Source organism: Carcharhinus amblyrhynchos, chromosome 6, assembly GCF_965287045.1.
Source record: "Carcharhinus amblyrhynchos chromosome 6, sCarAmb.v2.hapA, whole genome shotgun sequence".
NCBI lineage: Eukaryota > Metazoa > Chordata > Chondrichthyes > Carcharhiniformes > Carcharhinidae > Carcharhinus > Carcharhinus amblyrhynchos.
In genome coordinates, this window is record NC_137329.1 from 48,421,434 (window position 1) to 48,447,458 (window position 26,025).

Here is a 26,025-nt window from a genome sequence, read left to right on the forward strand (position 1 = left end):
TTGTCCTATTGCAAGAATCCTTCAGCTTAATGTTGAAAGAATCTCCGCTGTTAAGCACAAGATCGAGAACTATACAAAGTTGATGTGATCTGCTTACAGGAAACCCATATCAGTAATGTGGCTCCAAGATCCAGATTAAAAAATGCCAACTATGATTTGGTCACTTTCCATTGCCATGACAAGCATGGTCAGGCACAAACATCTGATCTTGGTGACACCATCATGGTTGGAAACTACAGAATTGCCAATGTGTACAAGCCTTCTACCTCATGGCAAGACGATGCCCTGCTTATCCTCCAATGCCCAGCTGTCTACGTGGTAGACTTCAACAGCCATCATGCTATCTAGGGTTACGACAGGCCAGGTACAGATGGCAAATAATTAGCAGACTGGTCTTTTCAACTCAAACTGAACCTAGTCTTTGATTTTGAACAATGGCACTTTCATTCCACTAGATGGGGCCGTGACTGTTCACCACATCTGTGCTGAGTCACTTCCAGCAACAGACATCACCTTAAAACCACATACCTTAAGTCCTTTTCTGAAAAGTTAGCATTAGCCTACGTTCATCCACGGTGGATTCCACATACCTTTTATTCAGTCAAAGCCAAAGCCAGGATGGAATTTCCAATGTGTTGGCAACAGTTAACTAACCAGCTAGAGAAGTTGGTTGTTTGCACCCTGATCAAACAGCTCCCAAACAATGTGGCAAACATGCTTCACCAAGACCACATTCAAAGCTGCCAAAACATGTATTCCACTTCAGTTTCATCCAATATACGTTCTTTGCCTTGGCTGTGATTGCTCAGAACACCTGAAACAAGTTGAAGAATATGACCCAGATATTGCTGACCATCTCATTGAAACACTAGACAACACATAGCGTTCGCTGGGAAAAGCTCACTAACAACCGAGACTACACTCATTCTAGCCAGAAATATTGGAGACTGATCTAACAACTAGCTCCGAGTAACAGACTGCAACGTCCAACCGGAGCTGGATTCCACCGAGTGCAATGCCAGCCTCCTTGTCAAAAGTAGCAAAGCTCCCACCAGAGCGAGCCATAGACACAATGTTGCTATGGAATGGAGATCCTTCAAAAGGGGAAAGAACTCAAGACCAGCCCAAACAGACAAAACCATAAACACATATGAGGTCCAAACAGTAATGTGAAACCTGGCAAAAAACTGCGTGTTACAACCAAATCTACACTGAATTTCTTAAGCACCTTGGTCTTGTGGCAAAATTGTTCTCTATACTCTTGACCAGCGTCTTTCAGAAGAAGCAACTGCCAAAGATTGGACGGAGAGCCAAGATCATTGCAATCCCCACAGCCTGACAAGGATCCTAAAGAAGCTTCCAGTTACAGACCAATTTCTCTTCTAACCATGTTATAAGGTGCTGGAGAAGATCATTGTGCACTTTATCCAACCAATCGTAGAACCAAGCTGGATTCTGCAAGGAGCGCAACACAAAAGACCAGTTACTTGCCCTCATGACCCACACTGAAAATGGTTTTCAAAAATGCTTGAAAGCTGGAGTCATAACTGGCTCTCACTGTAGCCAACAACACTGTTTGGCATAAAGGCCGACTGGTCAAGCTTTCTAGGATTCTACCACCCTGGGTTCTTGACACCATTGCCCCATTTCTTCAGAACAGACTATTTTGAGTCCATACGAGGACCAAAACCAACACATGGAAGGGACAGTGAAATGGTCTAACTCAAGGATCAGTACTGACCCCAACTTGTTCAACCTGCAGGTAAATGACTTGCCAGCCACATGCTACTGACAACTGTCAAAACTGGTATCTCAAACCAAATTCTACCCAAACTGTATCATGTGTCTATCACCTTGACAACGCAAGATGTCACCATGAACTTGACCTCTACCTAAACCGAAGCTACATCCTATACCCACCCATCTTGGTGTCTTTTAAACTGCATACTGACCTTCAAGCTGCACCAGAAAGTTTCAGATAAACCGAAGATACGCAACAATCCCATCAGCAAACTAGTGGAACCTCTCGGACAGCCAACACCAGAACCTTAAGAACCTTCTCTTTAGCTGTCTGCTCCCCAGTAGCTGAAGAACTCTGCACACTACAAATTGGTAGATGTCCAAATGAACAAGATATTGAGGAACATCTCAGGAGCAATCCAGTTATAAACAAACTGGCTACTTGCGTTCTGGAACACTGTCACTATGAATCCATTGCAAAGCTAGCAGAGCATGATTGCTAGAAAAAGTGCATAAAATTCCAGACCTGCCATTGATAGAAACATCACCCACCACTGAGCAAATACCCCATCACAAAGTGGCCAATCTGGAGCCAGGCAGCTCTGCTGCAGACCTATGGTGGAACACCAAATATCAAAGGGCATCAGCCATACACCAACAAGCAATCAGCACCTGGTTGATGATTGCACATTGGAAACCCCAGGCTTTGACCTCCCACACAGTGAATAGGTCAAACTAAACAGGTTTCACACCTGAGTCAGACCCTGCTGCAACAATGTCTTCCGCTGGGAAAACTGACTCATCCCTATGCAACTGTATATAAAATCAACAAGTGCCTCGACCTGCACTTCAAAGGCAGTCTCACTGCCCAACATCAGGAGGAGGTGGTGGCTGCCAACTGGCTGAAAAATTTCAAATGTGACACCCAGCTGTTCATCCTAATGTGTAGGCCATAGATTGTGAATGCATAGCTGCTTTTGCAGGGTGCACAAGGCAGCCCATTAGTAGGAGTGATCACTGCACACTCTTTGTGGAGATGAAAATCTGTATTCACATCGAGGATACTCTCCATCATGCTGTGGCACTACTGCCATGTTAAATGGAGTAGATTTTGAACAGTGCTAACAATTCAAAACTGAATAGCCATGAAGAACTGAGAGCCCTGAGGCCCATCAGCAGCAGAACAGTATACAACCACAACTTGTAACCTCATAGCCCTGCCGATCTTCCATTATCAAGGTGGGAAATCAACTCTGGTTCAAAGAGTGTAGGAGGACATGCCAGGATCAGCAGCTTCACTTGTGCCCACCAGGTGAGGCTATGACACAGATATAATACTTGCATGCCAAACAGCAACAGCAGCAAGCAACAGACCTAAGTGATCCCACAACCAACCAACCAGCTCTGCAGTCCGACTACGTCAGTTGCAAATGAATTAAATAATTAAATTAACAAAACGGGGGCTGCTCCAGAAACACCCCTATCCTCAATGAAGAGGAAGTCCATTATATTAGGGCAGGAAGTCAAAGCTGAAACATTCACAACCATCTTGAGACAAAAGTGCAGAGTGGATGATTGATCTTGGCCCCCTACCAAGGAGGCTGGTATCACAGACATCAATGTACAGCCAAGTCAATTCACTTAATGGACACTGAAAAGGCTATGTGCCCTGACAACATGTCAGCAATAGTACTGAAGACTTGTGCTCCAGAACGAGCTACCCCCCTAAGCCAAGCTGTTTCAGTACAGCTACAACACCGGCACATATCTGGCAATGTGGAAAGTGCCCAAGTCTGTCCTGTTCACAAAAAATCTGACAACACCAGGTTTTACGCCAGTCCAACGCCGGCATTCCCACATCCTGTTCACAAAAGTCAGGACAAATTCAACCCAGCCAATTACCTCTCCAGTGCTGTACTTGATCAAAGCAAAGCAATGGAAAGTGTTGACAGTGCTATTGAGTGGCACGTGCACACAACAACCATCTGATGCTCAGCTGGGATCAGTCAGGGCCACTCAGCTCCTGACAGCATTGCAGCCTTAGTCCAAATATGGACAAAAGAGCTGAATTCAAGAGGTGAGGTGAGTGCTCTTGACATCAAGACAGCATTTGGCCAAGTGTGGCATCAAGGACCCTTAGCAAAACTGCAATTAATTGGAATCAAGAGGGAAAACTCTCACTGGTTAAGTCACACCTGTGCAATGGAAGATGGCTGTCATTGTTCAGGGTCAATCATCTGTGTCCCAGGAAATTGCTGTAGGAGTTCCTCAGGATAGTGTCCACGGTCCAACCATCTTCAGCAGTTCCATCAATGACCTTCTCCCCTTCATAATGTCAGAGGTGATGATGCTTGCTGATGACTGCACAATGCTCAGTATGATCCGTACCTCAGATACAGAAGCAGTCCGTGCAGCAAGATTTGGACAACAGTCAGGCCTGAGCTCATTGCCTAGTGCTTGCATGGCACAGGTTATGAGCATCATCAACATGATGACATCTAACCATCTCACTTTAACACTTGATGGCATTGCCATCATTAAATTCCCCACCTGGGGGTTACTTTTGACCAGAAATTGAACCAGACCAGCCATATAAATACTATGGCTACAACAACAGATCAGAGGTTTGGAATTGAGGCGAATGACAACTCCAGACTCCCCAGAACCTGTCTACCTCTATAAGGCACACGTTAGGTGACAAAATACTTCTCACTTGAGTGCAGTTCCAACAATGTAAGAAGCTTGACACCTAGTACGATGCAGCCCATGTGATTGGTACCCAGTCACCAACTTAAACATTCACTCTCTTACCATCAACACATGACAGCAGTGTGCACTATCTTAACAATGCACTGCAGCAACTCACCAAGGCTTCTTCGACAGCACTTTCCAAACCTGCGACTTCTACCACCTAAGAACTCCCTTCCCTGCAACAGTATGGGTGTACCTGCACCAGATGGATTGCGGCTGTTCGAGAAGTTGCTTCACCACCACCTTCTAAAGGCATTTAGGGTTGTGCAACAAGTGCTGTCTTTGCCAGCAAAGACCACATCCAATGAAAGAATTTTTAAGCAAGCTAAGCATAGGGAGGGAGGAATTAAGTTATTTGCATCCCAAATTTTGTATAGTATGTAAACCTAAAAATTTGAGGCATGTACCTTGCATGGTGTAATATGACACATTGGTTCAGAGTTTCCTCTATTAGTGAATCTCTGACTTTTATGCCATAACAGCAGTATTGCAAACATTCCAGTCCTGATCCCAGATTACCCATAACAATGCCAGAGATTAACTGAAACTCAGGAGGAAACAAAGCACCATAGATGACCCATAATAAAGCAACAGCTGCAATTAAAGAACATGCTTCTAAAGATTATAAATCATGAATTTAATTTTTAAACAATCTTACCATGTTATACAAATGTACTTACGTTTCAACATAGCTGGAAGGAGTGTGCGTTACACTGTCTAGTCTTTCCTGTAAGGCTGCTAAAACTTGTGGATTCTGCATAACCTGGGCTGTCAATTTTGCTGTAATGCAAGGATTCATGAGGTCAGATTAAATGCATCAGTAGCAGAGTCTACCTCTGCCAAATGAAGTCATGATTGCTCTCATTTCAATCCCTTGCTACTTGATACAACATGATAGTAAATCTGCAGAAGTTCCACGTCACAATTTATCTTCAGCTTACTGCATTGCAATCAATGAACTAAAACGCTTCATTAATAATTTTGCTCATTGCTCAAACCTATCAATAGGCTCTAAATCCAATTAATCTGGACACCTATTGGGCACATTTAAAAATGACAAGAATCATCTCATCTACAAATACGGTCCCATACAAGAGTTGCAGCTACTTGCATGAGGCCCGATACATCTAGTCATCAGCTATATAAACTCCTGTTAGAAACAAATGAAAAAAATGAGGGATCAATTTAGAAGGAGGAAAATCTGTTGTGCCTTCTCAATTCTTAAAAGATGATCAAAATGAGTTCCAGGAGATCATGACATGAGGTACGTCACCCAATACAGAACCTATCTTTCATACCATGATTAGCCACATGCAGGTCCTGACCCAACTCCCTTCTGAGTGCCTGTAATTCTCGGCTCATAAGTACAAGCTAGAAACTTGCTCCAAAGACCTAAAAACTCTACAAAGAAAAATCCAAATTCTAATCTATTCTATGCTTACATGCAATTATGCTCGTGTCTCTAAGTTCTTTCCAATCTATGTAATGCCATTGCACGTGAACACAGTCTAACCCCTTAAATATTTTCAAAATGACAAACCTGCCCAAAATTTCAACTTTTCTAGAGTAAAAAATACTCATGGAGAGTAAGGGCTTAAGAGTTATTAGTGGCCCGGGCCTGAAACCTTTCTGGAGGCTTCATATCACTCGTGCTGAGGTTAAACTGATGGAACCCGGGGGAGGGGGGAGGAGCGGGAGGGGGGAGGAGCGGGAGGGGGGAGGAGCGGGAGGGGGGAGGAGCGGGAGGGGGGAGGAGCGGGAGGGGGGAGGAGCGGGAGGGGGGAGGAGCGGGAGGGGGGAGGAGCGGGAGGGGGGAGGAGCGGGAGGGGGGAGGAGCGGGAGGGGGGAGGAGCGGGAGGGGGGAGGAGCGGGAGGGGGGAGGAGCGGGAGGGGGGAGGAGCGGGAGGGGGGAGGAGCGGGAGGGGGGAGGAGCGGGAGGGGGGAGGAGCGGGAGGGGGGAGGAGCGGGAGGGGGGAGGAGCGGGAGGGGGGAGGAGCGGGAGGGGGGAGGAGCGGGAGGGGGGAGGAGCGGGAGGGGGGAGGAGCGGGAGGGGGGAGGAGCGGGAGGGGGGAGGAGCGGGAGGGGGGAGGAGCGGGAGGGGGGAGGAGCGGGAGGGGGGAGGAGCGGGAGGGGGGAGGAGCGGGAGGGGGGTACAATAGATAGTAAAGGCAGTGTCAGTAATCATAGTACTGGACAGACCAGGCAAGAGCAGGGCACAGAGCAAAAGAAGTCTGGATTAAACTGCATTTATTTCAATGCAAGAAGCCTCACAGGCAAGGCAGATGGAACTCAGGGCGGAGTACATGGGACTGGGATCTTATAGCTATTATTGAAACATGGCTGAGGGGGACAGGAGCGGCAGCTCAATATCCCAGGGTACAGATGCTATAGGAATGATAGAACAGGAGACGAGAGGAGGGGGAGTTGTGGTTTTGATTAGGGAGAACATCATAGCAGTACTGAGAGGGAATACTTCTGAGGGTTTGCCCACTGAGTCTAAAAGGGTAGAACTGAAAAATAAGAAGGGGGAAATCACTGATAGAATTATACTGTAGGCCCCCAAAGAGCAGGAAATTGAGGAGCAAATATGTCAGGAGATTACAGATAGCTTCAAGAAAAATAGGGTGGCAATAGTATGGGACTGTAACTTTCCCAACACTGACTGGGACAGCCATAGTATTAGGGCCTTGAATGGAAAGAAATTTGTCGAGTGCATTCAGGAGGAATTTCTCATTCATTGTGTGGATGGTCTCACTAGAGAAGGGGAGCAACACTTGATCTCCTCTTGAGAAATAAGGAAGGGCAGGTGACAAAAGTGTTAGTGAGAGATGACTTTGGAACTAGTGACCATAATCCCATTAGTTTTACGATAGCTATAGAGAATGATAGGTCTTGCCCAACAGTTAAAATTCCTGAATTAACGCAAAGCCAATTTTGATAGTATTGGATAAGAACTATCAGAAGTTGAATTCAGGCAAAGGGACAGTTGATAAGTGGGAGGCTTTCAAAAGTGTCGTAATCAAGGTTCAGGGTAATTATGTTCCTTTCAGAGCAAAGGGCAAGGTTGGTAGAGGTGGGAACCCTGGATGACTCGGGATATTGGGGCTCTGGTTAAGGAGGAGGAGGCATATGATGTGCATAGGCAGCTGGAATCAAGTGGAACCCTTAAAGACTGTACAGGGTGTTGGAGTAGAGTTTAGAGAGAAATCAGAGGGGGCAAAAAGGGGACACGACATTGCTTTAGCAGCTAAGGCAAAGGAGAATTCAAAGAATTTCTACAAATACCTAAAGGGTAAAAGAGTAATCAGGGAGTGAATAGAGCCTCTGGATCAGGTATTTAAAATATTTTCAGAGGTAGGACCGCATCTGAAATGGAGCAAGTGCACTTTTCAGACAGTGTGGAGTATCATAGAAATCATCAGAATTCCTACAATGCACATGGAGGCCATTCGGCCCATCAAGTTTGCACCAACAACAATCCCACCCAGGCCATATCCCTGTAACCCCACAGATTTATCCCGCTAATCCCTCTAACCTAAGCATCCTGGGACACTAAGGGGCAATTTCGCATGGCCAATGCACCTAACCCACACTGTGGGAGGAAACCGGAGCCAAAGGAAACCCACACAGATATGGGGAAAACCTGCAGACTTCACACAGACAGTGACCCGAGCTGGTCATAAAATCACAGCACAAGGTTAATCTCTTGTGGAAGGGAAAGTTCGAGCTACTAAGGATGTTCCAGATCCAAGGAATGTGTCAGAGTTCAGATCATTTTTGAGCCTGGTGAACTATTATGGAAAGTTTTTGCTAGATATTTCAACTGTGTTATCACCACTATATAAACTGCTTCAAAAACAAACCAAATAGAAGTGGGAGTCAGCACAAAGGAAAGCTTATAAGAATGTGAAAATGTTATTGCAATCAGTTAATCTGCTGGTTCATTTTGGCCAAGACAGGGAACTCATTCCGTCTTCCATTGCCTGTGTGGGGGTGATATTCGCATTTAATGGAGGACAGAAAAATCCACTGATTTTGCATCTTGTACACTAACAAGGCTGAAGAGAGATATTCAGGGAGAAGCCTGGGAACTTCAGGCTGGTGAGCCCAAGGTCTGTAGTAGGGAAGTTGTTAGAAGGTATTCTGGGCAACAAGATCTGCAGGCATTTAGACAGGCAAGGACTGATTAGGGGCAGTCAACATGGCTTTGTCTGCAGAAAATCATGTCTCACGAATTTGACTGAGTTTTTTTTGAAGTGGTAACCAAGAAGGTAGATTAGGCATGCAGTCAACATTGCCTAAAAGTCATTGGAAGGCGAAACTTAGAATATTCTATAATATTCTATTATAGAAAGGATGCTATTAAACTAGAAAGAGCGCAGAAAAGATTTACTAGGGTGCTACCAGGGCTTGTTGATTTATGAGGAGGGGTTGGAAAGACTGGGACTTTTTTCCCCCTGGAGCATTGGAGGCTTAGGGGTGATCTTACAGAAGTCTACAAGTAATGAGGAGCATAGATAATCAACATCTTTTCCAAAGGTAGGGAAGTCCAAAACTAGAGGGCATAGGTTTAAGGTGAGGGGGTAGAGATACAAAAGGATCCAGAGGGGCAATTTTTTCACAGTCGTGTGTGTCTGGAATGAGCTGCCAGAGATAGTTGTAGAGGTGGGTACAATTTTGTCTTTTAAAAAGCATATAGATAATTACATGGGTAAGACTGGTGTAAAGGAATCGGGGCCAAAGGCAGGCAATTAGGGCTAGCTTAATGGTAAAAACTGGATGACATGGACAAGTTGGGCAGAACTGCCTATTCCACGCTGTAAACCTCTGGCTCCACCTAAGCAAAGCAAATAGTAAATCTGGAATTCAGTGTAAAAAACAATCAGGTCTTTTGAGTAATTCTGAAATAACCTTTTGTTAATTCAAATGTATCTGCTTCATAAGGTACAACTTTGGGACACAAAACTGAAGCTTTGAATTCAAGTGGATCAAGTTACTGACTCCAAATTATACACTGGTACTTGAAATAATCAAAGATAATACCTTCAGCTTATCCCTCAACATCAATCCTTTTTTCCTTAATTAACCATCATCTCCTTGTCTAGTCATGGAGAAAGCCTTTAAGTTGGCATCGCCTTTTAAAATGGTTTGGCAGTAGACTTTTGGCTGTGCGATGAAGGCTCGGCAATAGTAAAAGTAAGTTAGCTCCCAATAGGTGTGCATCAAGTTTAGGTTTCAGGAAGCTAAAAGTGGAGACTTATCATAGGGATGGCAGAATGGAGAACAGCAAATGGTTCAGTGGAAATATGATATTAAGGCAGTTAAGGACGCTGGCTGATTGCATCCAGTTCAACAGCGCTGAAAACCAATGCAATGGGGAAAATGTGAATTTGTGGACAACAATTTGGGGAAAACTTTGTAGGTGAGCGGAGTGGAGCTGGACTGATAGGAAGCTGACAGCAAATAGAAACAGCTTTATCAGTGACAGAAGCACTTTTTAGATACTTTAAAAAAACACCAGAAGTTTCATTCTTTATGCTATTATAATTTTAAAAAGATTTTCCATATTTGTGATTAAAAGAATCACAAGTGCAGGACAATCTAAAGACAGAAAATATTGGAAATGCAAATAGGCATTTTAAAAATCAAGTTAACATTTTAGGGAACAGCCTTAATATTTGCCCATTTTGTTTTATTCTGCATGCAAGTCAGAATTTGAGCAGACAGCTGTACAATTTATTTATGCTCCAGCAACCTCAACTCCTGCTAGAAGGATCTGCATTCCTTGCAGTTGTTCAATCTGAAGACACAGCATACTGTCACGGATCAATCGGCTAATGGTTTTTTATTAATGCAAAGTATTTTATTACAGATTACAGAATGGTTAGCATTTCAACAGCATAAATCATCTATTCCGTTTTAATCTGTAACAACAGGGTGTGCTCATGTTCATCACCATTCACTGGTGACACCTTCTGTAGAGTGCATGGCCACAATTGGGCTCAGCTGCAAAGTCTGCCATAGCTAAACAGCTTGATGACACTCGTTGCCTAAGGCCACACAAAGAATGATCATTTAATCAACATATAGCAGCGATACACTAACACGGAATGTGCCCAGGAGTCGATGCCTTCTAAAGTAGGAGAGAGAGATAAGAGAAAGGACCAACTGTGTCCTGTGATCTCATGTCCAATAGAAATAGGTGCTCAAGTCTTATGAAAGCAGCATCCCACGTAAGAGTAGATGATTTATGCTCTTAAAATGCGAAGCATTCATTCTGTAATCTGAGATTAAAATCTGTCCCAGTGAGGCAAAAAAATGATTAGCAGACGGATTCAGAGGAAGTAAGTTTGGACAGTCTCATTCCAATGATCAATGGGTATGAACTCAGCAAAATGTTGCTACATATAGCAGAAATGTAACAGTCTCACTTAAACTACAAAGGCAGACAATTAAAAGACTATTAAAGGCGGTCTAGTGGCAGCTTGATTTTAGGTCTTTCAGATAAATTATTAATAAAGGGAAGCCTCAAATTTCACACCATATAACACAGCCAAAAGCCAAGCCAAAATTGTAATCAGTGTGATTACTTAACCTTTCCCCATGAAAAGCAGTTAAAAACATTAGATGATTTAAGACAGCAATGATTTAACGCTCGTATGCACAACTCTGAGTCAAGCAGCCATAGATTAAAGTTTAACTGCAAGTTTTCTTATTTACTAATGATGCATGAACTTCATGTGCAGCGTATGAACACAAAACATTCACAAACCATTTCAGTCTAAATAATTGTGTATCCTTAAAGGTATTAATTTTCCCAAAACTAGAATTATGCTAGTTTATCTCAATGGTGGCAGTTAAAATGAAATGCCTAGCCAAAGGACTGATAAGAATTTATGAACAGTGCCAACCTGATATACATGAGAGCCAGGCTAAGAGAAAAAAGGAAATGTACAATATTTGTTTTTACACTCTAATTCCATTTAATAAGTTCAGGTTACTAAACTATTTTTAAAATCAGTTAACATTTAAACATACTATCTCTGACAAAAATTGTACCTTTTCCTTTGCTCTCAGCTGGCAGTTTGTCCGTTCCCAAAGGCTCCACAGAAGCATCATCGCCTTTACTGAAAGGCAAAAGTGTATCGGAGAGTTATCAAATACAACTAGTACATATAACCAAGCCTTCTTTTATCATGAAATAGCAGCTTATGCAGACTGCAAGCAATGGTCTATGAAATACACTCCAACAACAAAAAAAATGTTTAGACTCCTCTTCAAAATTAAAGTCATGCAGCAGGTTGGTTTAAGCACTGGGAACCCATCTGGGATAAAAAATACTAACTCCCAAATTAATTTTTTTTTTAAATTCAGCATCTAAAAAATGTATATCCCCCACCACCACCAAATTGAGTTCCTTAATACTTGCATCTTTATAGGCAATATTCAAATGATAATGAGGAAAATGGGAGGAACTCCTGCGAGTTACCCAGTGGACTGGCCAGCCAGTGATGTAGGTTAGTCTTCAATTAGGTACAGCAGCTGATCTGTCCAGTGCTTTACTACAAGTGACTCAAAAAAACTGCATTGGTTTTGGAGGAACTTGCATATTAGTAATATCACCATTACAGCAGCTGTTTGCGTAACTGACTCAAGAACAGCATGATAGCTAACTTCATTAGTGCCAGTCCAACGCCGGCATACCCACATCACAGAATACACAGCCATGATTCTCAATTTGCATAGGCCTCAGTAATGCTAAAGAAGCGCCTACCTAATTGTAACACTCTTTATTATCCCATCTTTCTTAAACTTGTGCTACATGTCAAGAATCTCCCAACCCAGCCTCCTGTTTAGCTGGCACTATTTTCCACGTACATTAAAAATCTTTTTCCCTCAAAGCCAACTCTCTCAAACTGACGTCTCCTTCTTGCCTTTCCTGTCACTCCAGCTGAGCTGCCCACAGCCCCAGTTCCATCTTCCACAAATATTCACATGCTGCATTTCTACTGAGACTCAGAAACTGACCAAACCCTATAAACCCTTGCAATTCCATCTTGACTGAGTTCCATCTCAACTGAATGGACATTTGTAGGTGCGTGCATTAATGGACACAAATCTCGTTTCTGACAAACTGTATGCCATATTTGTTTCACAATTAAATGACAATATTTTACATCTAGTTCTATATCTAAATAAATACTACCTTCTTAATCTTTTTCTCAAGGATTTCTATTGTATATTGTGATGCAAATGTTGTTCTACTACGATCACAGACCTAAATTATAGATTCCACATAAACACAAAACACGTCCTATGGCAAATAATTAGCATTTCAATTGTTGTTCCATTCTGGTTCTTGAAATTCAAACGGAATTCCTTAATTACAAATTTAAATGCAAGCACTTATTTCTTTATTATACTTTTAAGAACATCTTCAATTGAGTCAGACAAATAACATACAATTAGTTCCTGGCAAGGATGAGATCATAAATACAAAATTATATCATGCACTTTGTTGGGTAAAATCAAGACACTAGATGTGTTTACCATCAAAAATCAGCAATATTTTAAGAGGGGAAAGGCAGGGGGGAAAGGATTTTTTTTCCATAAAACCCCAGTAACTATTGTCAGTGCCTTTAACAAGAGTACAATAGCAGTTACACAATGTAATTTGCAGGGCTCTTCTCAGTTCTTAAGTCACCCTCAAACTTGCTCAGTGTAGCTTTGAACCCTATTTAGAATAACCATTTGTCAGGTGTTAGCTGAGCTGATTCAGTACTGTTCTACTTTTTTCCTTCAGAAAATGGTAGCAAGGCAGAATAGAGAAGCAGGATCTTAGCCCAAGGAAATTGTGAATAGTTTTTCCTTTCCTGTTCCTTTGGTTTAAGTATCAGGTTTCTACCTGACAAATACTCATAATTGAAAACAAGAATTCCCCATGGGAGGAAATTACAAGATAATGGAAAGTCCTCCAAAGACCTTTCATGTTGTAATCTGAATTTGCTGAATTTCACAACCAACTATAAGTTCTATTAAATATGGGGGAATATTGACTGCTGTTGTGTTCATTTTTTCCCAAATTAAACACCATGCTATAGAAATACAAACGATCATGGTAATGGAATCTATTTGCCTTACCTGTTCTTATCAGCCATCTTTCACGTTGATTTACCTAGAAAACAGATAGGGAAAAAACAGGTCAGCATGTTACAGGTACATAGCTACAAAGACACCATCTTCAATCATCGTGCAATCTGGTAAGCAGCAGCTTAGGGTGCTTAAAGGAGGAATGGGCAGAAAAGTGAACCCATAGCCATGAGAAAATTGAAGTGTTTCCTCATGAGGAAACTATAAGCATAGGTCTGCATGGCAGAATATGTTGCCCAATCTTTGAAAGTGATGATGCAGTGAAAGTGGCTAGAATTACTGGTCTTAAAACAGTAAAACCGGAGTACAGAAATAATAAGTTAAACGTTACAAACATCAGAACAGCAGCCTGCAAAATTAGTAAAGATGGCAATGGATTATTAATTGTCAAGAGGATTAAATTTACTCCACAATATTGCAGAGTATATTTATACAAAAGTAACATTTTTGCCTGCTGCAAGGGACATATTTTAGATGCTTAATTGTCATTGGAAGGTGGAATTTAGGAAGAAATAGTGTGAAAACTAGAATCTTACTCTCATTGTTAATATAAATTTAATAGAGCAGGTTGGAGTGCAAATATCGCACTGACTTCTGTAAACAATCACAAAGTGCACCACGAGTACAAGGAATTACTTTTTGATGTAGCTTCCACTAATCTGGAAAAAATTGTGAAAGTATGTTACAAGTTAAAAAGACACCAACAAAACTCTGAAAGAGACTACACAAAAGGGCTGTGCAAAATGCAAAACCAGTAACCCTGTTAATCCCTCCCCCTCTCCTCCCAACTTTATTGGAGGTTTATGATGCCACGGAATAGTCAATTGGCACTGGAGGAGTTTAATGCATAAATTTAAACAGAAGCAAAAGGTTTTCCAGGAATGATGAGAGTACAATGCATTTCATGATCAGATCCATTTGAATTGTCGACGGTGTTCAGCAGTAGTCCAATATAGTTAGTTCTCAGCAAGTTAAACTGATTAATTATTTATGATTATCTAGAGGCAAGCCAATGTTTCCTGCAATGGCAATTGTATGCAATTTGATTAGTTTATTTAGTCATATAGATAACAGTTGACAGAACACCTCAGAGGAGATACCATTCAAGGACGGAGGCATGGACTATTTTCTAATTGGGAAACTGCTTAGGAAATCAGAAACTCAAACGGACTCAGGAGTCATTGTTCAACATTCTCTTAAGGTTAACCACAGAACTATAGAAAATTACAGCTCAGAAACGGACCTTTTGGCCCTTCTTGGCTGTGCCAAACCATTTTTTGCCTAGTCCCACTGACCTGCATTTGAACTGTATCCCTCCACACCCCTCATCCATGAACCCGTCCGAATTTTTCTTAAATGTTAGCAGTGACCCCGCATTTACCACTTTATCCAGCAGCTCATTCCACATTCCCACCAGTGTGTGAAGAAGCCCCCCACCCCCCTAATATTCCCTTTAAACTTTTCTCTTTTCACCCTTAACCCATGCCCTCTGGTTTTTTTTCTCCCCTAACCTCAGTGGAAAAAGCCTGCTTGCATTCATTATCTATTCCCATCAAAATCTTATCTCAAATCTCCCCTCATTCTTCTATGCTCCAGGGAATAAAGTCCTAACTTATTCAATCTCTCTCTGTAACTCAACTTCTCAAGTCCCCTTGTAAACGTTCTCTGCACTCTTTCAACCTTATTTACACCCTTCTTGTAACTAGGTGACCAAAACTGTACGCAAGACTCTAAATTCGGCCTCACCAATGCCTTATATAACTTTACCATAACACTCCAACTTTTATACTCGAAACTCCAGATTTATAAAGGCCAATGTACCAAAAGCATTCTTTACGACCCTATCCACTTGTGATGTCACTTTTAGGGAATTCTGTACCTGTATTCCCAGATCCCTCTGTTCAACTGCACTCTTCAGAATCCTACCATTTAGCCTGTACGTTCTACTTTGGTTTGTCCTTCCAAAGTGCAATACCTCACGCTTGTCTGCGTTAAATTCCATTTGTCATTTTTCAGCCCATTTTTCTAGTTGGTCCAAGTCCCTCTGCAAGTTTTGAAAACCTTCCTCACTGTCCACTACACCTCCAATCTTTGTATCATCAGCAAATTTGCCGATCCAATTTACTACATTATCATCCAGATCATTGATATTGATGACAACAACGGACCCAATACCGATCCCTGTGGCACTCAACTAGTCACAGGCCTCCACTCAGAGAAGCAGTCCTCCACAACCACTCTCTGGCTTCTTCCACTGAGCCAGTGTCTAATCCAATTTACAACTTCCTTATCTATACCTAGCGACTGAACCTTCCCAACTAACCTCCCATGAGGGACCTTGTCAAAGGTATAGGTTCAGTCAGCAGTTAGGAAGGCAAATGCAATGCTAGCATTCATGTCACGAGGGCAAGCATACAACAGCGGGGTATACTTCCGAGGCTGTATAAAGCTCTGGTCAGGCCCCATTTGGGGTATCGAGAGCAGTTTTCACAGAATCAGAATCTAAGAAAGGATGTGCTGGCCTTGGAAAAGGTCCAGGAGTTCACAAGAATGATCCCTGGAATAAAGAGCTTCTCATATGAGGAACAGTTGAGGACTCTGGGTCTGTATTCATTGGAATTTAGAAGGATATGGTGGGAGGATCTTATTGAAACTTGCAGGATACTGCAAGGCCTGGACTGAGCGGACATGGAAAGAATGTTTTCACTAGTAGGAAAAGCTAGAACCAGGGGCACACCTCAGGCTAAATGGACAATCTTTTAAAACAGAGATAAGACAGAATTTCTTCAGTCAGTGAGTGGTGAATCTGTGGAACTCTTTGCCACAGAAGGCTGTGGAGGCCAGGTCATTTGAGTGTCTTTAAGACAGAAACAGATAGGTTCTTGACTAATCAAGAGGATCAGGGGTTACAGGGAAAAGACAGGAGAACGGGGATGAGAAAAATATCAGCCACGACTGAATGGCAGAGCAGACTTGATGGACTGAGTGGCTTAACTCTGCTCCTAAGGCTTATGGTCTGACACAGGCCACAATAAAAACCTGATCTGCACTAACTGGGAAACGTATTATGCGAACACTGACTAAGCACTAAAAATGTTTTAAAAAATAATTCACAAGATACAAATTTCATTGGCAAGGGTAGCATTGATCATCTTTGAAGACTTTAAGAAACTTCTCACGTATCCCAGTAAGCACAGATTAACTGGCACTTTACTCATTTGCTGTTTGTGGGGCCCTGCATTGTTGAAATCATTGTCACATTTGTTATAATTACACTTCAAAAATAGTGCTCTGGTTTTAAAACACCATCAGAAATGTGAAAGGGCACCAGACAGTATATGTTCTTCATTCTTAAAAACTTCTATTCAAGGAAAAACCTTCAATATTTCATTTGTGAAATTTTAATTTGAACATTTAACCACAAAGTTAACAGGCTTCAAAAATATTTGTAACCTGATTTTGGACTACAGAGTCAGAGATTTACAGCATGGAAACAGGCCCTTCAGCCCAACTTGTCCAAGCCACCTTTTTTTTTAAAACCACTAAGCTAATCCCAATTGCTTGCATTTGGACCACACCGCTCTATACTCATCTTACACATGTAATGTCTATATGCTTTTTAAAAGACAAAATTGTACCCACCTATATTACCTCTGACAACTTGTTCCAGACACACTCCACCCTGTGTGAAAGAATTGTCCCTTTGGACCCTTTTGTATCTCTCCCACCTCACCATAAACCCATGTCCTCTAGTTTTAGACTCCCCTACCTCTGGGAAAAGGTGTAGACTATCTGGCTGATCTATGTCCCTCATTACTTTCTCTAACTTCACTTCTCAAAAAGAGCGTATATTATTTCTATCCTAAATGAAATCTTTCCCATGTCTCGAGTTTTGAAAGTAAATGCCAAGCTTCTCGGAAGAAACTTCTCCCAAACCAAGATTTTTGGGTTGTTCAATACCGATGATCAAAGACCAAGTGTTGGAAGAAAAGCAGGCTACAAGATGAAACGGTTATCAACTGAAATCAGTTTTACTCACTTTGCAGGTGCTGCATGGCCTGAGAGTATTTTCAGCTTTTACTGTTTTATTAGATTTCCAGCATCTGCGATTTAAGACAGATTCTGTACTCTTATATGGGGTAATGTTATGTCTTTGAACTACTATTTGTCAATTATGACAATAGTGGCCATCATCTTTCTTCCAAAAGGTGGTAAATACTGTACTTAAACTAAAATCAAGAATGGTTGGAAAAATATTATAGCTTTGGAACACATTTCTTGCAGTCTTAAACTATAAGACTAATGATTTTGTAGACTGTAATTGTGAAAGGCTCATTTCTTAAGTCTCATGCAGAATTGAACAAATATGCCTAAAAAAGTCTCAACGTAGTTCAGACCCAAACACCCATGAAAAGCTGTCACAACAATCAAATTCAGATAAAATGGTAGCAGTCAAGCTTTCATTCTCATCCAGACTTTACAAAAGCATCTCTCAAAATCTAATTTCTTTTGAATTCTCACATTATGTTTCTGATCAATTTTACCATTTAATTATACGTTTGGAACATCAAATAATCTCTGAACCACTGCCTGAAAAACCAAACTTTGCTTTCATTTTCTGTTTCTCATTGATAAACAAGTTTTAAACACAAGATGATTTTGATGCATCAAATTAAACAAAAGCACAGAATTGGCTCTAGTGATACAGAAGTCAGGTGAAAAAAGCATGATACAGTAAGGGAGCACCTATACAGATAAAGATAAATTTGTAGCCATAGTTCGGGATGACCATAAGCTGCTCTCCCTGTTGAGGCAAGAGATGACTACTGATGATTTAACCTGAAGTTCACCACACCGGAGGTGAGGGGCAAGGTTGAGAAGGCAGACCTTCATAAATAACCTCAGCCAGTATGGGAATTGAACCTCCACTGTTGGTGTTGCACTTCTTCACTAACCAGCTGTCCAGCCAACTGAGCTAAACTCACCTCCAAGCACCCATACAACCAGCATGGTAATTCCCACCCTGCTCTGATCAACAACTTTAATCATACTATACTTTGATTGAACAACATGGAGTCAGTAGTGGCACTCTTGCCCGAGGCAGGGGTCATGAGTTCCAACTTCATTCCAGTGATTAAGCATATAACCCCAATACAGCACTGAAGGAGTGATGCATTGCAGAAGATAATATAGCATGTCCAATAATGAAACATGCACAAGAATGACAGTGGTGATGGCACTGTCATTCCTGGGCATGTTTCATTATTGGACATGCTAAATTGCCCCTTGGTGTCAGGGAGATTAGTAGGGTAACTACATGGGGTTGAAGGGATAGGACATGGTTGGGATCGTTGTCGGTGACAGTTCAATGGGCCAAGTGGCTCCACCTGCATTCTAGGGATTCTATGATTACTAAATTCATGCACATATACTTAATAAAGTGCAACCCGACCAAATATCAAAAAACAAAGGTCAATTTTTTAAGCTACTAATGCTGAAGAAACTGCATGCCATTGAGGCTATTGGGAATTTTGATATAAAAACATCTTCAAGCTTCCACCATTTAATTCCAGTGTTATCAGTGGCATTTTCCCCTATCAACATACTTAGATATTCCCATTGCAAAATAATGAATTCTGGGAAATGGTAGTGTGCTCAGCCTTCAACACAATTATTCCCACAAAACTCATCTCCAAACTCCAAGGCCTGGGCCTCAGCACCTCCTTCTGTGACTGGATCCTGAGCTTCCTAACTCGCAGACCACAATTAGTAAGGATAGGCAACAACTCCTCCACGATCATCCTCAACATCAGTGCTTCACAAGGCTATGTTCTCAGCCCCCTATTATACACCTAAGACAGTGTGGCCAAATTCCCTTCCAATTTGATTTTCAAGCTTGCTGACGACACCACCGTACTGGTTGGATCTCAAACAACGAGAGTACATGAATGAGATGCTGAACTGGTGTGGCAACAATCTCTCCCTCAATGTCAATGAAACTTCAGAAAGCGTAAAGAAAAACATGCCCCGTCTACATCAATAGGGAAGAAGTAGGGCCAAGAGCTTCAAGTTTTTAGGTGCCCAGATCACCAACAACCTGTCCTGGTCCCCCCATGCCAACACTATAGTTAAGAAAGCCCACCAACACTTCTTTCTCAGAAGACTAAGGAAATGTGGCATGTCAACTACAACTCTCACCAACTTTTACAGATGCACCATAGAAAGCATTCTTTCATTGTATCATAGCTTGGTTGGGTCCTCCTCTGCTCAAGACTGCAAGGAACTACATCAGGTTGTGAATGTATCCCAATCCGTCACGTATACCAGCCCCTCATCCACTGACTCTGTCTACACTTCCTGCCGCCTCAGCAAAGCAGCCAGCATAATTAAGGACCCCATGCACCCCAGACATTCTCCCTTTCACCTTCTTCCTTCAGGAAAATGATACAAAAGTCTGAGTCACAAACCAACCGACTCAAGAACAGCTTCTTCCTTGCTGCTGCTGCCAGGCTTTTGAATAGACTTACTTTGCATTAACCTTTGATCTTTCCCTACACCCTAGCTATGACTATAACACTACATACTGCAATCTTTTGTTTCCTTCTCTATGAACAGTATGCTTTGTCTGTATAGACAGTAAAAAGTCTGACAACACCAGGTTTTAGTCCAACCGATTTATTTGATAGTAAACTCAAGCTTTCGAGGGGACGCCCTCTTCGTCAGGTGAATGGACTCACCTGACGAAGAGGGCATCCCCTCGAAAGCTTGTGAGTTTACTATCAAATAAATCGGTTGGACTAAAACCTGGTGTTGTCAGACTTTTTACTGTGTTTACCCCAGTCCAACGCCAGCACATCCACATCTTGTCTGTATAGCACAGAAGAAATAATACCTTTCACTGTATGCTGTGACAATAATAAATCAAAGTTGTGTTTTCTGAACAAAAATATGGAAAAATTATGGAATTCTCATATAACTTTGGAAAACAATCCAAGAGAAAAAATAAACCACACGGCAAACTACCAAATGACTTGGGGAACAAGCAATGGCAAAAGTAATACGAAAGGTCTCACAACCAGCCCAAAAAGCTATTGGCAATAAGATATACTGAGAGTTGGTCAAATTACATTCCCATCAGGCCTTTGATTTTATGACCCATTATTTAACAATATGTTGAGTTAAAACAGATCAGAAAATTTTCATCTCATCTAAACTTGAAGCAACTTACTACCCATAATTTTAAACATACCATGTGGCAATTCAAACTTTTATGAGCCAATTAAATGCTCTTAACTTGACACCAAATTTTGAACATACAAAAGAGGTAGTTTCTCCTGCTACCTCAAAAGTGCCTAGTGACGATGATGAAGGGGACGTCATCACTTGGTAAGAGGCACAACAAGATCCATACTCTGACAGCAGTGGGGCTAAAGCATTTTACCTGCAGAAACTGATTTGCGGTAAATGTGCCAGCCTGCTGAGAGAAGGAGGAAGTATAACTGGGGCATGAAGACCAAAAGGAGAAACACAACTGGCACAGCCGCATGAGACACTTAAGGTGGTGTTTCACTGATTCAGGAATGGATTCCATGAAGGGACGACCCTGAAGCCCAGGCATTCCACTGCATATCGACACAACAAAATGTTCTAATTTGGGAGGAGAAAGTACCTATGTTAAAAGTACTATAGAAATGCAATATTATCAATGCTCACATTAGCCAACCAGAAATGCAAAATTGGGAAACAGCTTTTAAACACAGAAGCAGAAGATAATTTAGCACTTCAAAATATTCTGCTTTTCAATGAGATCATGGCTGACCTACAACCTATTCTATAGGCCAGCCTTTGCCCCATATCTCTCATCAAAACAAATTAAAGAGTTTACAACTGATGTAACATCAATTGCCATTTACAGGGAGCCCCAAACTTCTTTTACCAAGTGTAGAAACGTTTCTTAATTCTACTGCTGTAAAGTCCAATTTGAATTTTTAATTTTAGCCAATGTTCCTCAGTCCAATAAGGAATGGAATAATTTCTCACTACCCACCCTCAAGATCTTGAGAACATTACATCACTCTTTAACCTTCTAAATTCCATGGTAGACAACCCTTGTTTGTATAATCTCTCCTTACAAAAAAAAAACGAAAACTACAGCACAGGAACAGGCCCATTCGGCCCTCCAAGGCTGCACCAACCATGTTGCCTGACTGAACTAAAACCCCTTATTGTTCCGGGGACCATATCCCTCTATTCATGTATTTGTCAAGTCCTTTAAAAGTCATTATCATATCTGCTTCCACTACCTCCCCCGGCAGCAAATCCCAGACACTCACCACCCTCTGTGTAAAAAACTTGCCTCATATGTCTTCTTTAAACCTTACCCCTGCACCTTAATCTTATGCCCCCAGTTATTGACTCTTCTTGGGAAAAGCTTCTGACTATTCACTCTATCCATACTTCTCAATCTTGTAGACTTCTTGTTGCCCTTCAACCTCCTTTGTTCTATTGAGAACAAACCCAAGTTTCTCCAACCTCTCCTCATAGCGAATGACCTCCATACTAGTAAATACTAGTAAATACTGGTAAATCTTGTCTATACCCACTGAGCCTCCACATCCTTCTGTTAGTGTGGCAAATTGAACATTATATTCCAAGTGCGGCCTAAGGTTACACAAAGCTGCAACATGACTTGCCTATTTTTAAACTCAACGTCCCAGCCGATGAAGGTAAGCATGCCGTATGCCTTCTTGACGACCTTCATCTGCATTGCCACTTTGTGACTTGTGTACCTGTACATCCAGATCCCTCTGCCTATCAATACTTTTAAGGGTTCTGCCATTTACTGTATATTTCCTCTTCCGAAATGCATTATCTCACATTTGTCCGGATTAAACTCCATCTGCCATCTCCCTGCCCAAGTCTCCAAATGATCTATATCCTGCTGTATACTATGACCCTCATCGCTATCTGCAAATCCACCATCTTGTCATTTGCAAACTTACTAAACAAACCAGTTATGTTTTCCTCCAAGTCATTTAGTTATATTACAAACAGCAAAGGCCCCAGCACTGATCCCCGAGAATGCCACTTGTCACAGCCCTCCATTCAGAAACGTACCCTTCCACTGCTACCCTGTCTTCTATGACAAAAGCAGTTCTGTTCCATCTTGCCAGCTCACTTCTGATCCCATGCGACTTCACCTTCTGCACCAGTCTGCCATAAGGGATCTTTCAAAGACCTTGTAGACAAAATCATCACTGCCCTACCCTCAACAACCATCTTCGTCACTTCCTTGAAAAACTGATCAAGTTAGTGAGGCGCAATCTCCCCTTCACAAAACCACGTTGCCTCTCGCTAATACGGCCAGTTTAGCCTTTGGAGTCATGGAGAAGTGGTAAATCTATGCTGCGCTTCCTTGAATGCCAACATATTATTTTTAAAGTGTGAATCATGAAGTTAGTTAACCCAAAGGTTGATTTTTGTGCAGATTCCCCAATCTGCACCATGATAAACCAACAATTTTCCACTGTTGCAAGTCAAACTTAATTCTCTTACACAAGTATGAGCTACACAGAATCTACAACAGGAGAACAGGTTAATTCAGATCAACTAGCTTATGTTGATGTTTATACTCAAGAACCTCCTTCCGCTCCTTCCCACCCTGCTTCCATATCACTCCATACACTATTCAATTGTCTCAGTCTCTCCATAAGTATATCCATGCAATCTTCTTCAATCACCCCAAATGTAAATTTGACACTCTTACCACTGAGTGAGAAGCCATAAAATATATATGTACGTCCCATATCCAGGGCTCAGACAAATGGCAAACAATCTATCAAACCATCCATATGTTAAAGATATCTATCAGATATCTTGCCTTCTTATTTGATGGGCATTTCATAGAATCATAGCATAGAAGTCAGACTTCAGCTTGCCATACCCACGTCAGCCCTCTCACAGACAATGCTACACTTAGTGAAATGTCACAAGGATTTGTGATGGGGTCTCAGCTATTTACAGTTTTATATATTGACTTAAACACTGAGCCAGAGTAATATATCTAAGTTTGCTGATGACACAAAGCTAAGTGGGAACACAAGCTGTAGAGGGGGGCATGGGCTGCAAAAAGATATAGAATGGTTTAATGTTTGAATGACAAGATGGCAAAATTATTTTTATTAAAGGTATGCAACTTAGAAATGTCCACAGAGATTAGGATGTGCCAGGAAAACAAAATGTTGACATGCAGGTACAGAAATCAATTAGAGAAGCAAATGACATGTTGGCCTTTATCACAAAGGGATTGGGGTACAGGACTAAAGAGGTTTTGGTACAATGCTTTTCATACTGGAGTCGTGTGCGCAGTTTTGGTCTGCCTACTTAAGGAAGGATATACTTACACTGGAAGCAGTATAACCAAGATTCACTAGATTGGTCACTGGGATGAAAGAGCTGAAGTCTGGTGAGAAGCTGAATCAATTGGGTCCAAATCCTCCAAGATTTAGAAGAATGAGCAACGATCTCATTAAAACCTACAAGATTCTAAAGGGACACGACAGGGTAGGCAGAGGTTACTTCCCCTGTCTGAGGAATCTAGAAATGAGAGGCACATTTCATGATAAGTTTAAAGTTTATTTATATTTATTATTGTCACACATAGGCTTACACATGTATACTAACACTGCAATGAAGTTACTGTGAAAATCTTCTGGTCACCACTAGGACAGAATTTAGCATGGCGAATGCACTTAATCATTACGTCTTTCGGACTGTGGGAGGAAACCCACCCAGGCACAGGGAGAATGTGCAGACTTCACCCAGTGACCAAACTGGGAATTGAACCCAGGTCCCTGGTGCTGAGGGGCAGCAGTGCTAACCACTGTGCCACCATGCCGCCCCAAGGGGCGAAACCTTTAGCACTCAAAAAACTTTGCATTGAAAGGATTGTGAATCTTTGGAATTTTCTACTACATAGTATTGTGGGTGAATGCAGGTATTGAATACATACACTGACAGCATCATCTTACTTGGTAAAGACAGATACAAAATCATAGTGAAAGAATATTGTAAAGGTTGGCTGTACTTAAAATGGAGTCAAGATCAGCAGCAATGCATCTGAGGATTGTAGAGGCACACTGGCCATAATCTTCCAACATCCTTAGATACAGGGTAGTGCCACAGTATTGATGAATTATAAATGTTACACTCTTGCTCAAAAACAGTTTAAGCTCTTATCAGCAGGGAAAATTTACAGTAAAATGGACAAATAAGTTTATTTATTAGTCACAAGTAGGCTTACATTTCACGCTGCAATGAAGTTACTGTGAAAACACCTAGTGAGAAGTTAGTGAAAATCCTGTTAAATGTGGATTAAGAAAAAAACATGTATTGATGGGCAAATGACGGTTAAGTAAAATTATTGAGTTTTTAATTAGGTTAACAGAGACCATTGATGAGGGTAAATGGACTTCCAAAAGATAACTAAGTGCCACACAACAAAATTGTCTGCACAGCTGAAGCTCATGGGGTAGAAAGGATCATGGCAGCATGGATACTAAGTTGGCTAACTGACAGGAAACAGAGTAGCAGTGAAAAGCTGTTTCAGAGTGGAAGGAAGGCATTGAGTGACCCCAGGGGTCAAGTACGCTGACCATGGCTTTTCTTGATCTATATTGCAAGACCTGGTTGTAGGTCTGGTGGAAGCAGAAGCCGGGTGACAAAAAGCTAAAGGTGAGTTGATTAAAAACATTTTATGCAGCATCATCCGAAGAGAAAAAAATTACTAGTATACTGGGAAAAGGCAGGAGAGTGAGACTAGGTAAATTGCTCCTGCAAAGCCTGTACAGGCACGACGGACTAAATGGCCTCCTCCTATGCTGTAAACACGCTATGATTCCCTTAGTTCTGCATTATTTTATCAACCCTGTAGAACACTTTGCGATTTATGTATAGTACCATCCATTTGTTCTTCTACACTATTTACTTCCTGATATCCCAAGTGGATATTACGAGGGAACTAAGATTTGAGGCGCATGGAAAAATGTTTGGAGATGTGCAAGGCAGCTTTTTTTTTAAACACAGGTGGTGGTGAATATATGGAACGTGCTGGGAGCATGTAAAGTTAAAGTTTATTTATTAGTCACAAGTAAGGCTTACATTAACACTACAATGGATTGTCTGTTATGAATATTACTGTGAAATATGACAGCGGCATTTAAGGAAAATCTAGGCAAATACATGAATGGGATGGGAATAGGAGGATACAGACTCCATAAGCTTTTATTGATGGAGGGATTGAATTTCGGAGCCGTGAGGTCATGTTACAACTGTACAAAACTCTGGTGCGGCCGCACTTGGAGTATTGCGTACAGTTCTGGTCGC

At 41.7% G+C, this 26,025-nt stretch overlaps 1 protein-coding gene across 5 annotated transcripts in view; it reads right to left on the minus strand.

The window, feature by feature from the left end:
• Window positions 1–26,025, minus strand: part of LOC145343907 (nucleosome assembly protein 1-like 4) — a 108,306-nt gene that overhangs the window by 72,497 nt on the left and 9,784 nt on the right. For 4 of the 5 annotated variants that reach the window (XM_080190413.1, XM_080190415.1, XM_080190416.1 and 1 more), the window contains 3 exons: window positions 13,633–13,666; window positions 11,551–11,618; window positions 5,172–5,271 (listed from right to left, as the gene is read on the minus strand). In XM_080190413.1, the coding sequence (XP_080046539.1) occupies window positions 5,172–5,271; window positions 11,551–11,618; window positions 13,633–13,649 (185 nt within the window). In that variant the 5' untranslated portion in view covers window positions 13,650–13,666. Of the gene's footprint in view, window positions 1–5,171; window positions 5,272–11,550; window positions 11,619–13,632; window positions 13,667–24,044; window positions 24,210–26,025 lie in introns of those variants that run through there. The other variant, XM_080190414.1, reaches the window with a different exon arrangement.